This window comes from Antechinus flavipes, chromosome 1 (genome assembly GCF_016432865.1).
Source record: "Antechinus flavipes isolate AdamAnt ecotype Samford, QLD, Australia chromosome 1, AdamAnt_v2, whole genome shotgun sequence".
In the NCBI taxonomy this organism is placed as follows: Eukaryota; Metazoa; Chordata; class Mammalia; order Dasyuromorphia; family Dasyuridae; genus Antechinus; species Antechinus flavipes.
Window position 1 is genome coordinate 605,852,043 of NC_067398.1, and position 14,651 is coordinate 605,866,693.

General features: G+C 33.5%; 1 protein-coding gene across 2 annotated transcripts in view; it reads right to left on the reverse strand.

Moving 5' to 3' along the window:
- The window catches only part of TRPS1 (transcriptional repressor GATA binding 1), a 303,434-nt gene that overhangs the window by 241,796 nt on the left and 46,987 nt on the right, over positions 1-14,651 (reverse strand). Inside the window, exons 2-3 of one of the 2 annotated variants that reach the window (XM_051971006.1) lie at positions 6,897-7,054; positions 2,467-3,395 (exon numbers count right to left, since the gene is read on the reverse strand). In XM_051971006.1, coding sequence (XP_051826966.1) covers positions 2,467-3,395; positions 6,897-6,933 — 966 coding nt within the window. In that variant the 5' untranslated portion in view covers positions 6,934-7,054. The remainder of the gene's footprint in view (positions 1-2,466; positions 3,396-6,896; positions 7,055-14,651) is intronic. The other variant, XM_051971007.1, reaches the window with a different exon arrangement.

Below are 14,651 nucleotides of genomic sequence, written 5' to 3' on the forward strand. Positions count from 1 at the left end.
GCTTCCTACTACTTTTTGTCTTCATTGCAGTATGTGCTTTAGTCAACAGTATAGTCTAGGATCAGCTGTTTTATTTCTCATTCTATTAGTTCAAACTAAGATAGCTCGCACATCTGTTTTATTTCTAAAATCACTGCCTAGGAAAAGTGTCCAGCTCATTCTAACCAAACATAAACTTTACTATAAATAACCAAGGACCTAACAAAATAGCTGTTTGGGGGAAATGGAAGTGTGTTTAAAAATCTGAATTCTTGCAAGGAGAGGCCTCAGCAATCTTAGTTTTAGAGCCTTCTTGACAGCAGAGATCAGTTTCTTTCAGACATTGTCCCCAGAGTAAGTGAACTGAAATTCTAGCAGGAAATCCAGGTATTAACATCATATTACTTCCTAATTATAAAACATCATTTCACATTCTGACATGATTCACTCCTAACCCTTTTATCTAAATCACGTATTTGCTTTCCGATTACAGCCTGACAGAAGAGTGCATCTGACATAAGACAGTGAATTGATCTTTAAAAAGACAGCAGTTCAAAGCCCAGAGATTTTATCCATAATGCCTAAGATGGCTTAATTTGCTGTTCCACAGAAGTAATTCTGTTTGGAAGAATTCATAATGGGGGAGGAAAATAAAAAGAAGGATTCATTAAAAAATGAAGCTATCTTGTTTTTGTTTTGCTTTATGTTTAAGATTATTTCTTCAAAATAATAAGGCTTCCAATCTAATATTTTAAAGAGTTCTTAGATTTTTTTGCTGATATTTCCTGCAAGTACAATAAGATGCATTTAATACCTGCTATTTTTTTTTTATATTGCTTTGAGTTCTCTTTTTTAATTGGTACCAGGTCAATGTAAAAGATCATGGTGAACATACTCTAGCAATTGAGCTGACATTTTAACTTACTTCATATGTGACCTTTGTTGTCAGCTTATCCAAATGACTGCTTTTCTAAAGAGAATGTATAAGGGGAAAGAAGACAAGAGAAGTTCATTCAATTTGAAATTTTTTCCTAATTATTCCCAAAAAATTAAATCATGAAAATTTTAAAATATCACTGATCACATGGCACAAAAATAAAATTACAAAAATGACAAGAAAAAGTAATTTGCATTCTAATTAGTTTTCTAAAACTGATTAAGGTATCTACTGTGCTAAAAATAATAACAATAGCAGATAATTAATTCTTCCTTCAGAATGAGTGAACTTTTTTGTTGTTCTATTATAGATGGTAAAAAAAAAAAAAAAAAAGTTAGGTGCCATACTGGATAAAGCATGCTAGAGTCAGAAAGACCTGAGTTTAAATTTGGCTTCAGATTCTTAAAGCTATATGACTATGAACAAGTCATTTAGCCTCTATCTCTCTCTATGTCCCCATCTACAAAATGGGTATAAGGATAGCACCTATCTCCCAGGATTTGTAGGTAGATCAAATGAGATAACATTTATAAATTCTAACAAGTATTATTATTATTTCTGTGCTTCAAGTCAACTATATCATAATCTAAATACAAAATTGTTCATCAAAAAAGTATTTACAGAAGTTTTCTGTGTACTGTTATAAAATGGACAATAAATTACTGCAAAATTGAATATTGGTTTTATAATTCACTATTTACTTATGATATATAGAAATGAAGTTAGGGCATTTCAATGTCCCTGAAACTTAGACTCATAAGACTTAAGACTAGGTATTTGGCCTTAGAAATATTCTAGACCAGCACCTTCGTTGTAGAGATGGAAAAACTGAGGTACATAAAGGTGAAGTAACTTGTGCCAGGTTGTTACAGATATTAAGATATCATAATATCAAGATATTAAGATATACTCATAGTTATGTCAAATATCAATTCCTTACTACTTAGTTTTATTATATATGTATATATATTATATATTTATTTCTCTTTATATGTATGTAGTTTAATTTCCAAACTATTGTTAAAAAAAAAAAAAACTACTGCAAAAAATGTTTTCTGAGTCTGTTAATGTGACCCCAAATCACCACCAGTAGTAGCCTGAATAATGGAACGAAATCCAAATTTAGGACACAAGTAAGAATCCCACTGACGTAAAGCCTACAGTTAAAGACTTATAATCTATAACAAGGCATGAATTATGATCATGCAGCTCTAGAAAGATTAGTTACATTTTTTGAAGCCTATGTAAATATCACGTTACTCTGATATAAAGCCAAAAATATGAAGCTTGGTTAATTCTGTGGAAGGCTTTATCCTAACATAATGGAAGAGAGAAAGTTTGGAAGTAGTTGTCATGATGAGAGGCTAATACTAACCCTGAACAAACATTTGAACTAAATAGATCTGGAGTGTTTTTTCCCTGCTTTTTACAGGCTGGCTGACATCATTTTTAAGTTCTAGGTTTGGGGATTTTTTTACAGCATGGGCTCATGGAAAAGATGCACCTTCCATTATGATTTTTCTCCTTTGGAATTAGCAAAAAGGACAAACCTGTACATCGTAGGTCCCATTTAGCAAAAGAGGCCTGGAGGAATTGATGTCCTGGAGCACACCGGAAAGCACAGTGCGATTGACTTTCTGGAAGTCTTTGGAGTGGCTAAACTGCACCATATTGTGGAGGGCCAAGATTTTGGTGTCAAGCTCAGCATCCTGCCTGGTGCGGTTGTGCAATCCAAGGTGATACTTGCGGAAGTGCTTAATCAGATCTGTGGGGTCATTGCCATAATAGCCATATCCACAGATGTTGCATTTGAAGTCCTGAAGCTCTGGAGACAGAGGTGCCGTATCTGAATTATCATTAACCAGTGAGTCAGTTTTGGATTTGTTCAGTCTTACACCCCCATCTGAAGGCACTTGTGGGTTTTTTGAGGCCGCTGAAGTTGGGCTGGAGCCTGGACAATCGGTTTGACCACTCTGAGCTTGACCTGTCTCCTCTGTAGCCTTAGGTGACATCTTTTGTTCTTCATTTGTCTCCAGGAGATCCCCTGATGGGGTGCAGGCTATATCTTGGGTGTCATCTGTATCTGATCTTAGAGGAGACTTGAAGGGCTCACAGACTCCCCCAGCAGCTGGAGATGAGAAAGCCAACATATTTCTGTCTGTCACCTCATCATGAGGGAAGGATGAAATGTTTCCTCCCTTACTGTGGCTTTCATAATTGAAGCCAGCCTTCTCATTCAGGACTGAGCTTTTTAAGTCCTTCTTAATGCTGGAAGATGGATCTTGGACATGCAGGCAATGGCCCTCCTTATTGTTCACTTCTGCACTGTCACTCTGATCAGTATTTTCTGGCATCTGATCTGCAGAAAAGTCTTTATTCCTTCCAGATAGCTTGTTCTCCGTACCTATAGGTTCGAGGGTCTGTGCCTCGCCTTCACTAGCAATGTTTCTCAGAGGGGGATTCTTTTTCCGGACCATATCTAAAAATATATAAGGCAAAAATCACATGAGATATTGTTTGAAAGTCTCCCATTATTTGATCACAATTGAATACTTTACTTATCCTAGTCAATATCATGCATTGTGTTAAAAATATTAAACATACTATTCCATCTAGGGGAAAAAAATGTTTTCAAAGTCACAAAAATGAGCTTGAAATAAGCAAACAATGTTCATCAATATTCCTATGACAGAGTGGTCATTTCAAAATGTTCTGGTGAATATGGCCATTTAAAGATCATCTCTTAGAAATTGTTTTTGACCAAGTTATTTCCCTAAATGATATTTTAATGTGCTAATAATATTTCTTAAAGCCTAGCATTATTAAATTTCACAACTAGAACAGAAATATAAATTCAAAAGATATATTCCTGTAGTCAAGAAGGCAGAAAGGGTATCTATGTTATCAAGAAAATAGATATGAATGTGTAGACTAACTGGCTTCAAAAATAATTATGAAGATGACATAAGATTTACCTTACTCTCTACTTCACAGTTTTGTTTTAATAGTAATATGTTAGACTTGATCAAAAGGCAAAAAGGAAATGAGGTTACAAGTAATGAGTTTTATTTTACTAGGACTCTATTCAGCATAATACATAAAACTACCTAGGGTTGTGAAACTAATTTGGTTTTTTTTTTAACTAATTCTGTAGAAAACTTAGTTTAGCTCAAACAAATCAAAACACATATGCCTCCTAAACCTATACTAGAAGATAGCTACAATGATATATACACTGACTCAACCATGTCTTTTCTGAACCATGTTAGTTTGATCATGGTCAACCCATCCCAATCAAGCACAATGCCAATCTATCAGACATGTTTCCTTAGGGTTTATGAAGATAGACATCATTGTTTATAATGTCAGTAAAAGTGAGAAGTAGCAATTGGAAGGTAATGCAATGCGTAATAAAAAGAGTGCTGAATCTGGGAACCATGGGATTCCTTATCCCATCCAGTCCTGACATTGCTACTTGCTGTGTGATAATGGGCAAATCACTTCATCTCAGTGGGCTTCAGTTTCCTAATCTGTAAAAGGAGGGGGTTAAAACCCATGATATCTAAGGTCTCTATAGCTAATCATCTGTGGTTAAGACCATTAAGTTCAGTTGCTATTTTCCCTCCAAATCAACAGTTAGAAAAGTATTAAGTGTTATATAGGGCACAAACTCAACTGTTGCCGATAGTTCGACTGCCACTGTTTAGTATAAAATGTATTTTTTTTTTTTTATTACCAGACTCATATAAGAACAGATTACTGAGTGTCACAAAAACAAACATCAAAGTAAATATACCTGAAAATGATTCAATTAGATTTAAACACATTTGGGTTTGTTTTCATTTGTTGTTTCTTATAACAAAGAGGTAGTTTGTGTAATTGCTAGAGAGTTAGCCTTAAAGGCAAGAAAACCAGGATTCAAATTCATCTGGAATACTTCTAACTAAGGTATAATGGGAGAAGTATAACCCTGGATAAATTATTGAGATTCTAAATGCCCTTGACAACTCTTTGTGATTATACATTGAAGAGGAGGTACAGCTTATACATTAGTAAAAGCAGTTCCCAGAGTAGAAGTTCCTTAGAGCTATGAAATTAGAAACCCTGTCCTTCAAAAGCTCTAACTACTAATAAATAGATTTTAACAATATTGGTGTATTTTTGCTTAATGTAAAATAACAGCCCTGAAATATTAATGAAATCTCTTGTTGTTATTTGAATCACATTTTAAAGCTTACTACTTAAGCCTTCTAATATTAAGATTTTTAGAAAATGAAATTTTATTTACGTATCACCAAATTGTATAATCAATTTTTATAAATGCAATGGACCCAATTACTAACTATTAGTTACGTGCTTTGTAAAAACTTATTTTTGTTCCATTAATGGTAAGAGATTGTTGATCCAACCACATTTTCTTATTTGAACCTATAAGTTACAAAAAGCATATAGCAGCAAGATGGCTGGCTAGGATCAGGAAGAAGTTTGTGAGCAGGGAAGAGAGAACACTTAACTGATCTACATGAAAGATCTTAGTACCAATGTCCTCTAACCAGCTAAGTAACTAGCTAACCAACTAAATAACTGACAAACTATACTTAGGATTCAGTGATTTTTTTTTTTTATTGGTTTTGTTTGTTTGTTTGTCAAGTGATTCTTCTCATTTAGACACAAGGACATTAAAAATGTTCATTCATCAAATTTACTCTGTGTTTAAGTTCTTTTTCCTCCCTAGAGTTAGTATTGAATTTGGGATTTTCTCTAAAATGTTGCTTAGCGGATATTTATCACCATGTTTTCTCAGAAAACTCTTAATTTACCTTACACACAATTTAACATCTTACAGGATGACTTTAAATACTGTCAAGTACTATATTTCTTTTGGCCAGATATCAATAGACCATAGCATCACATATTTTCTTTTTACTTCAGCTTAATCAAAATTCCAACAACAGCACACCAAAAAAAGACATTTTAGTCTAACAAAATAATAGGAAGGAGAGACTTTAAGAGAATGATAGTACCTATATTCACTTAAATTACCATTAAGTTAGTCCTTATTACCTAAATAAATTACCCATTTTGGTAATTTTTTTCATTCTATATTCAGGAGAAACAGAATATTGAGTGAATGAAAGGGCATTTATTATGCACCTCCAATACACAAAGTATCATTCTGCTGGGGATACAAATAGAAAATTAAGATTCTCTGCTCTCAATACATTCAAGGCATAAGGCCAAATATCAAAAGCTCTAGAGTTTTTGTCAAAGGCAAGACTAGAAGCAACAAGGTGCTAAGATCAAATACTATCCTAAAACACACTACATTGAGAATAAATTTTTACTATTTTTTTTAATAGTCTTGTCCAGTTTGGTTCAGAGTACATTTAAGTATCAGCTAATATCTTCAATACTTGATGAAATAGCAATATCAAAATTATTTCTCCAATAGAAAAAGCTTGACCCCACTGTTGCATAGAATTTTGGAATACAAAGGAATTAGTAAATATTTATGCTGAATAGAGCACCTAATATAACATAAATGTGTTGTTCTTGGTGGGGAGAGAAGAATGATGTGCTAAATAATAACATTTTCAAAGTTTATTACAATTTCCTTTTCCTTTCTTTTTGCTTTCATTTTTGGCTTCTTTTCACCTCTGTTCATTCTGTGGTTTGTTTAGTTGATTGCTACTCTAAAGGATCCTTAGAAATAATATTGTCTATGTATATGTATGTGTACTTTAGTGGAATTCAATCACTATCATTTTTCAAAAAAAGGCATATTAAGTAAATAAAAGCACATTTGCAGTACTTCTACATTGAGGAAACCATCCACTATCAAGTCATAAGTTAGATACAGTAAAAACAGAGCCACTTTCAAATTATTATCTGTAAGACAAATAACAGATTGCATGATGTTTCATTGTGTGCCAAGAACTTTTTCAGTTAACATTTTCACTTGAAAAAATGGATCACATACTTGTAAAATCATACCCAGCATTGACTTCATAAGGCATGTGGCTTTAGAGTGCTTTTTACAATTATTAATTCTATTAGTCAACTAGCAGGAGGCTAATGCAATTGTCTTAGAAGATGCACGGAAGACACAGAAGACATTTTGAGAGCTGATCTGTATATCTGTAAAACAAAGCAAAAACAAATTTCCTTCCTAAATAATGTATACATAGTATTTCTAAATCAACATATCACACCTAGTGCACATCAACATGCCCCTACCATGGGCAGGATTGAGAAACTGCAAGAATTTTTTTTCCTACAAAAACATGAGAAGGACTTCAGCAACATCCCCTCCCTCCACTGAGTTTTTGCCAAGCACAGAATGGAGCACAATATAACAAACTGTTAAAAGTGGGCACTAATAATATGAAAATTTTCATTCTCAAGTGTGCTGTTGACATAAGCATCAATGAAAAATACCTTAGCTTCTTAAAGCCCCTCATCTCAAATGAAATACCTACCTTACTAACACCATAGGGGCACAGGAGATTTAATTAGTGATTAATAGAAATGCACTTTGGTATTTTTCAAAAGGTAAAATATCAAGCTGTGAAAAAAGGATCATTATCCCACCGATCAGCCTTAATTATGAGTATTGGCAAAATGGAGGTCTTAAACATGAGGATTCTACTCCATATGACATTATTTAACTGTCACAAAGATTTCCAAATGTTAAAAATGCCAGTTCAATGAGTCCAGAAGAAACAATTGCCCTAGAAAATGGACTTGAGACTGAATTGAGATGGTGCAAGGAGAGAAGAGGAAAGAGGAAGGTTATGTGAATGATCTTACTTCTTGTCTTTGTAATTAAAATTTCGTTATCAATGAATTGTTTCACTTTTTCTATGACTACTAGACTTCTGTATGGTAAATGAGATCATTTATACATCTACCTAATCCTTTGCTTATAGAAAATAATGTTTCACATGTAAATCTGTCACAAAATGTATTGCATTAAGATTGACACGTAATGCAGCAAAATGGGTTTGCTAAAAGGAAAGAAAGGTATTTATCTAGTCATTATTTTTGTGCATGGATTAATTCCCTTACTAACTCATAAGTGAGGCATTCCATTTGTGAAATTATATCTTTCAACCTCTTACTAAACTACATTTCCTTACCAAATGGATAGTTCAATTTAAAGCCCTTATTTTCATTTTTGTCTAGAAGTTAAAGAGATTAGGCTTATTATGTGAAAGGGGCCAGGGTATACAATAACTATTTTTCTAATCTCTAAGAGTACTGGGGACAGGTATTTAGAGAAAAGAATAAGTACTGGAATCAGGATATTGTTGTTCTGGAAAACTCTTAGTGTATGCAACTTCTTTCTGAGCAGCTAATATTCTAAGATATTTTCCTGGAGCATTGAGAAGTTGAGTGACTGGACCAGGGTTAGACATCCTGTGTATATGTCTAAGGCAGGAGTTGAAGCCAGAGCTTTGTGACTTTGAGGTCAGTCATTTTGCAAACACTAATCCTTTTATAGGATAGAAATGAAGATATTAGCCTTGGATCTTCAACACCCCCCTCCCGCCCAGGCAATTAAGTGACTTGTCCAGGGTCACACAACTAGGAAGTATTAAGAGTCCAAGGTGAGATTTGAACTCAGGTCCTCCGGACTTCAGGGCTGGTACTCTATCCACTGTACCACCTAGCTGCCCCGATCTCCAATTCTTTAATAACTACCTCACAGATTCGGTTTTGATTTAAAATATTTAATTTTCCTTCTTTTCTTATATAACAGCTGGATTCTTTGTTTTTTGAATTCTTCATATTATAGTACGACTGACTTTTCTACTACTTACCAGCTATGGTAAAAAGGTATATGGATGCTTCAAGTGTTAATTGACATGTCAAAAGAACTGATTCAAATAACCGATTAGCAATAGGATCATTGGGAAAGTCACCTACTAAAAGGAACGAATAAATACCTATTGCAATAATTTCAATGAAGATGGTAAAAAGTAATGATTCAATTCCAGGATTTTCATTACTAAATCATAAACTAATAATTTAAAAATAATGTTGGGGACTAAATTTGGAGTTCATTTATCACCACCTAATGTATCATAATATCGATCCTGTATCTCCATACTCAAAACTAATGCTCATGTAAGAAATTGTATTTTGTAACTGGAGTCCACTTAATATACAAAAATGAAAAGATTGTTGCATGGTGGAAAAAAAAATTATGAAACTGGGGTCTAACTTTTTCTGTTATTAACTAATTGTTTGACCTTGGGTAATTTACTAATGCCTCTGAATTTGAGTAACTTCACATGTAAAAGAATCAGATAGACTGAGAGATGATCTCTAAGAAACTTCCTCCTATCTTTATTGTGTTTCTAATTTATTGATTTCTTAACTACTTTTGACTTGAAAAGTTCAGTAATTAGTAATGTAATGTCTGTCCTTTAAAAATAAGATTGTATTAAACATTTAATATTTGGGAATGTGTGATATTCATCAAAGTATATGATCCTACCTTTACCTCCTGGAATTGAAAAGTCGAGAGAGAGAGAGAGAGAGAGAGAGAGAGAGAGAGAGAGAGAGAGAGAGAGAGAGAGAAAAGAGAGAGAATGTGTGTGCAGTTATGAGGTGAGGAAGAATAAAAAAGATACCCTAAAATACAAAGTCAAACTTTTTTCAATGAATAAAATGACTGGCATGAATGAGTACAAAAATATTGCTAGCTCATCAATCACATTCCTAGAATGATAAAGTGAAAGATTAGGAGGAAAAAAAAATATTATTTTGACCCGTTTCTCCTGTCGAGTGTGATTTTTATTATAAACAGCAGTTCTTTTTGCAACATGAAAAAGGTGACTCAAATCTTTAAAATAATTTAAATGTTAGGTATTTTCTATGAGCCCAAGCAGAATATAAAGTTCTCTTGGTCTTTAGCTTCCCAATGATGTCCCTGTTCATTATGTAAAAGCCCTTATTATCTCCTGTGTATATTAGATAGGCCATGAATTATATTTTCCAGTTGGTTTTTGAGAATAAAGGAATATTTTTCCTTTATTCAAAAATACTCCATAAAGAATTTTAGAAATTGGGCAAGTGATATTAGAATAAAAAGCAAGTCAAGTCTTAATCCTAGAAACCAAGATAGTTTCCATATGATCAACAAACAAGAAACAGTTTTACAAGAACATATGTGTTTGCTCATTGACTTTTGGGAAAAATCTCATTTGAGACCTGTCTACTCCATATATACAGATCAAAATCAGATTGCTTAAATGAACTATAAAATGCAAGGAAACATACTGTTTATGCTATTCCCAAAAAAAGAATTACTGAAAGTGTTTAAATATTTTCTTTCTTTTGATTCCAATACAATGTCTGAACATTAAGCTTCTTTCTCTTAGAAAATGCTTAAAACTTCTTATACTCAAAGCCAGAACCTATTCTTTGCTATTCATTTTCACCTAATTTACTCTCTTTGCATTGATTATCCACCACTCTTTAAAGGTACTTTTGGACACCTTAAATCCTGTTGAGACAGTAAGTGTCATCACCTTCAAACAATTCCCATCAAATAAATGTCTTATTAATTCACATCAAATTAATCCAACGTGATCTCCTCTATTAACATATGCTTCAGAGCACAGAGCACATTAGTAGTCATCTGGACACTAGAATAAATCCAAGCTTCTTTCTAAGATAAAATAGACACTATTTAGCTATCCCATTTCAAAGAGTTTCAACTGTAACCTAAACAAATTTTACTCAACTCTTTGATTTCATCATGCCATATTCTCCACATTTTAACCTCATTTCATCCTAAATTTACAAGTTAGGATTTAAGACAACTACCGACAAAGGAATGTAATTTGAGGTTTGCTACCATTAAATGTATAATAGTTATTTTCACCTTCTAAAATATTCTTAACTATTTTACTCAGACAAAACTGCAAGATAAAGCAAACTATTTGAAATACTTCGTACAGGATATTTTGCTCAAATTCAAAGACTAACCTTTGGTCAGCACATGAAATTCTGAGTAAAAGAGATTGGAAATATACTTGAAATAAAATAAAACTAATTCATATGTTTTTGTAATGTGAGGTAAATAAAATACAGAAAATGAATATTCATTATGATCTCTCAAAATCGAATATTTAAAAGAATGAAATGGCAAGAAAAAGAAATCACACTTCAAAGAAATATAATTTCAAACAGCATGGATTACAAGTTCTCTTTGTCTTTGTGAGGGGCACTGGAGGTATTGATGATTGTCCTTGGAATCAGAAAAACTTAGTTTTAAGTTTTGTCTCTGACAATTACTTACTGTGTGAACCTGAGCAAGTAGCTTTATCCCTCTCTGCCAACAAGACTTCCAGCTCTAAATGACCAATCAGTTGCTGATCTGCTTTGCTAAGAGCTTCTTCCATACTAGGACTTCTCAGTCATAGCTGAAATCACAATTGAAGAACCATCCCTCTTCTTAATCCCCAACAACAAAAGTCTTAAATCGATAGTAGTTGGTCAACCATCATTAGGGGTATACATCTCTATAAATTTAGCTATGTTGATTCTTGGAAATACTGCTCTGTGACAATAAATTTTTTACTCTGAAAACTCTTTCTCAGTGTCTGTCTGTCTCTTCCTCTATGGTTTCTGTTTCTGTCTCTGTCACAGTTTCTGTGTGTCTCTATCTGTTTACCTGTTTATGTGTCTGTCTCTGTGTGTATCTGTTTCTGTCTCTCTGTCTCTGTATATGTCTCTGGGCTGTGTGTGTGTGTGTGTGTGTGTGTGTGTGTGTGTGTGAGCTTTGTATGTCTGTCTGTCTCTCCTAGGCCTCTATATCTCTCTCTGCCTATTTCTCTGTCTTTCTTTCTCTCTCTGTGGTTTTTGTCTCTGTGCGTTTTCTCTATCTAGCTGTTAGTGTGTTTTTTCTATCTAGCTGTTTGTGTATCTGTCTATGTGTGTACCTGTTTGTCTGTCTTTCTCTTTATCTTTCTGTCTGCCTGTTTCTGTATCTATCTCTGTATGTATCTCTTTTTGTCTCTATCTCTGCCTTCCTGTCTCTCTTTTTTTCTGTTTATTTCTGTTTCTATCTCTTTGTCTGGGTGTCTCTATGTCTCTCTGTCTTTGTCTGTCTGTCTCTTTATCTGTCTATCTTGGCCTATCTATCTAACGCTGTCTCTCCTCCTCTCTTGCTCTGTCTCTCTATGTGTACAACATGCATATATGTAAAAATGAATATGTGGAAGTATATATTCTTTATATATGTGCAGAAGTTCCCTTGGAAGAAACATTCTCTACCAATACAAGTGATAATTGTTCTGCAACTTATAGTCTTAGAGGGCATAAGTGATTTTCCCAGAGTTATAAAGCTGATATTATGTTATCTTAAATACAATAAAGATAGGCTCAAACTAAGTCTTTCTGACATTCAAATCAAATCTCTCTCTACTATTCAAGGCTCTATAAAGTTCATAAATAATTTAAATTATAAAAGCTTTAAGTTGCAAAATGTTCATCTTAATAGTTTAACAATTAATTTTAATAAGTTCAGCACCATGTCTTGGTGATTGTTTGATTGTTGTCTTGGTGATTAGTATTAATACCATTTCTATAAGCAACAGTAGATAATGTTTATAAAATATTGTGATTCAATCATTTTTCACTTTGTTTCCAACTGGGTTTTGGACGGGTTTTGTTTAGATGTTATTTTTTTTTAATTTTTGTTGTTTGTTTGGTTGTTTTTGTTGTTGTTGTTGTTGTTTTGTTTTGTTTTATTTTGTTTTGTTTTTTGGCAAAGACACTGGAATGGTTTGCCATTTCCTTCTGAAGCTCATTTTTGGAGAAAGGAACTGAGGCAACCAAGGCTAAGTGACTTGCCCAAGATCACACAGTTAGTGCAGATTTGAACTTAGGAAAACAACTCATCCTGTCTCTAGGCCTGGCATTCCATCCATTGCATTACCCAGCTTTCTCAATGTTTATATATCATGTTAAATTAATTGATTTACTCACAATCATGTATACTAGAAGATTGTGGTGGGATTCTAACCCAGTTTTTCTAACTACAAATCAAGTGACTTTTCCACTATACCTCTCTGCTGATTGAATAAATTGAATTTACAACTAATTTCCCCAAAGACACTTTTATTTCTTTTTCAACAAGGAAAAATTATGAATATCATCCACAAGACAATTTTTGTTCCAAACATATCAATCTGAGTTTTCCATTTGCATTTTCCAAACTTAATTCCACCCCACAGCTTATTTAAGCCAAAAAGGTTCTCAACTAGACCCTGGGCAAAGAGAACAAGATCCAAAAATGAGTCTCCAAGATTGCCTCATGGAAAACTCTAAAATGAATCAATTTATCCTGACAGTGGTGATCCAAAGTGACATTTTATTTATATATAAATTAGCTTACCAATCAGGACAAAAATAGCCCCAATGCTAGGCTTCATAGGGATGCCTTTGGTTTTCTTCCCAGCATTTGCCTAAAAACAGCTTTGTGTACTAAAGGTACTTTATTTTTATGTAATGATGTTGCTTTGCCTGTTCCCTCAATCTGTTATTTTACTGAAGAAAAATCTGAAATGATTACTCAATGTGCTAAAATAACTACCATTTAACAGCTCTTAGTTCTCCCAGAAGAAATTCTATCAGTTAATTATTCCCTACGTATTCAGTAGTGAATCTGAGTTTTTATAAATTATATAGTATATAAACAGATATAGAACACAAAGATAAGACATCTTAAAAGTAACACTGGAATTTTTAGGCTCTATATAGAAGGAACATTTGATGGCTTGGGTATTTTTTTTTTTTTTTTTAGGATTACCAAATTTCTTGTGTGGACTTAATGTCAGATACTGTTTTGAAGGAAGATTGAAAACTTGTACTACCAGCATACTATAAATATAATTGTCAAACTGAACGGAAGTAAATTTGCACCATCACAAGCAACCGTTCTTCCTTATGAAACTGGGAACTAACTAACAAACCACTATGTGCAGATTTCTGTGTTATTATAGTAGGCAGCCTAAAAGACATGGAGACATCTGAATAGGTTTGGTTGGATGATTGTTCAAATTTTACATCTTTTTAAAAAGAAAGGAGTTCTACTGACATGAGTACATAAGGAAAGTCAATTAATACACACTTAATAAGCATCTGTGTCTAGTAGGCAAGGGGATACAAGTTTAAGGAATAAAATAATTGCTAGTCCAAAGGAATTGAGATTCCAATTAAGATCAAGTGAGAAAAAAGGTATACTTAAATGAATATTTAAAAGATAGATAAGCATAATCAATAAATCTATGATATGAAAATAATAGAATTGGTCAACCATCATTAGGGGTATACATCTCTATAAATTTAGCTATGTTGATTCTTGGAAATACTGCTCTGTGACAATAAATTTTTTACTCTGAAAACTCTTTCTCAGTGTCTGTCTGTCTCTTCCTCTATGGTTTCTGTTTCTGTCTCTGTCACAGTTTCTGTGTGTCTCTATCTGTTTACCTGTTTATGTGTCTGTCTCTGTGTGTATCTGTTTCTGTCTCTCTGTCTCTGTATATGTCTCTGGGCTGTGTGTGTGTGTGTGTGTGTGTGTGTGTGTGTGTGTGTGAGCTTTGTATGTCTGTCTGTCTCTCCTAGGCCTCTATATCTCTCTCTGCCTATTTCTCTGTCTTTCTTTCTCTCTCTGTGGTTTTTGTCTCTGTGCGTTTTCTCTATCTAGCTGTTAGTGTGT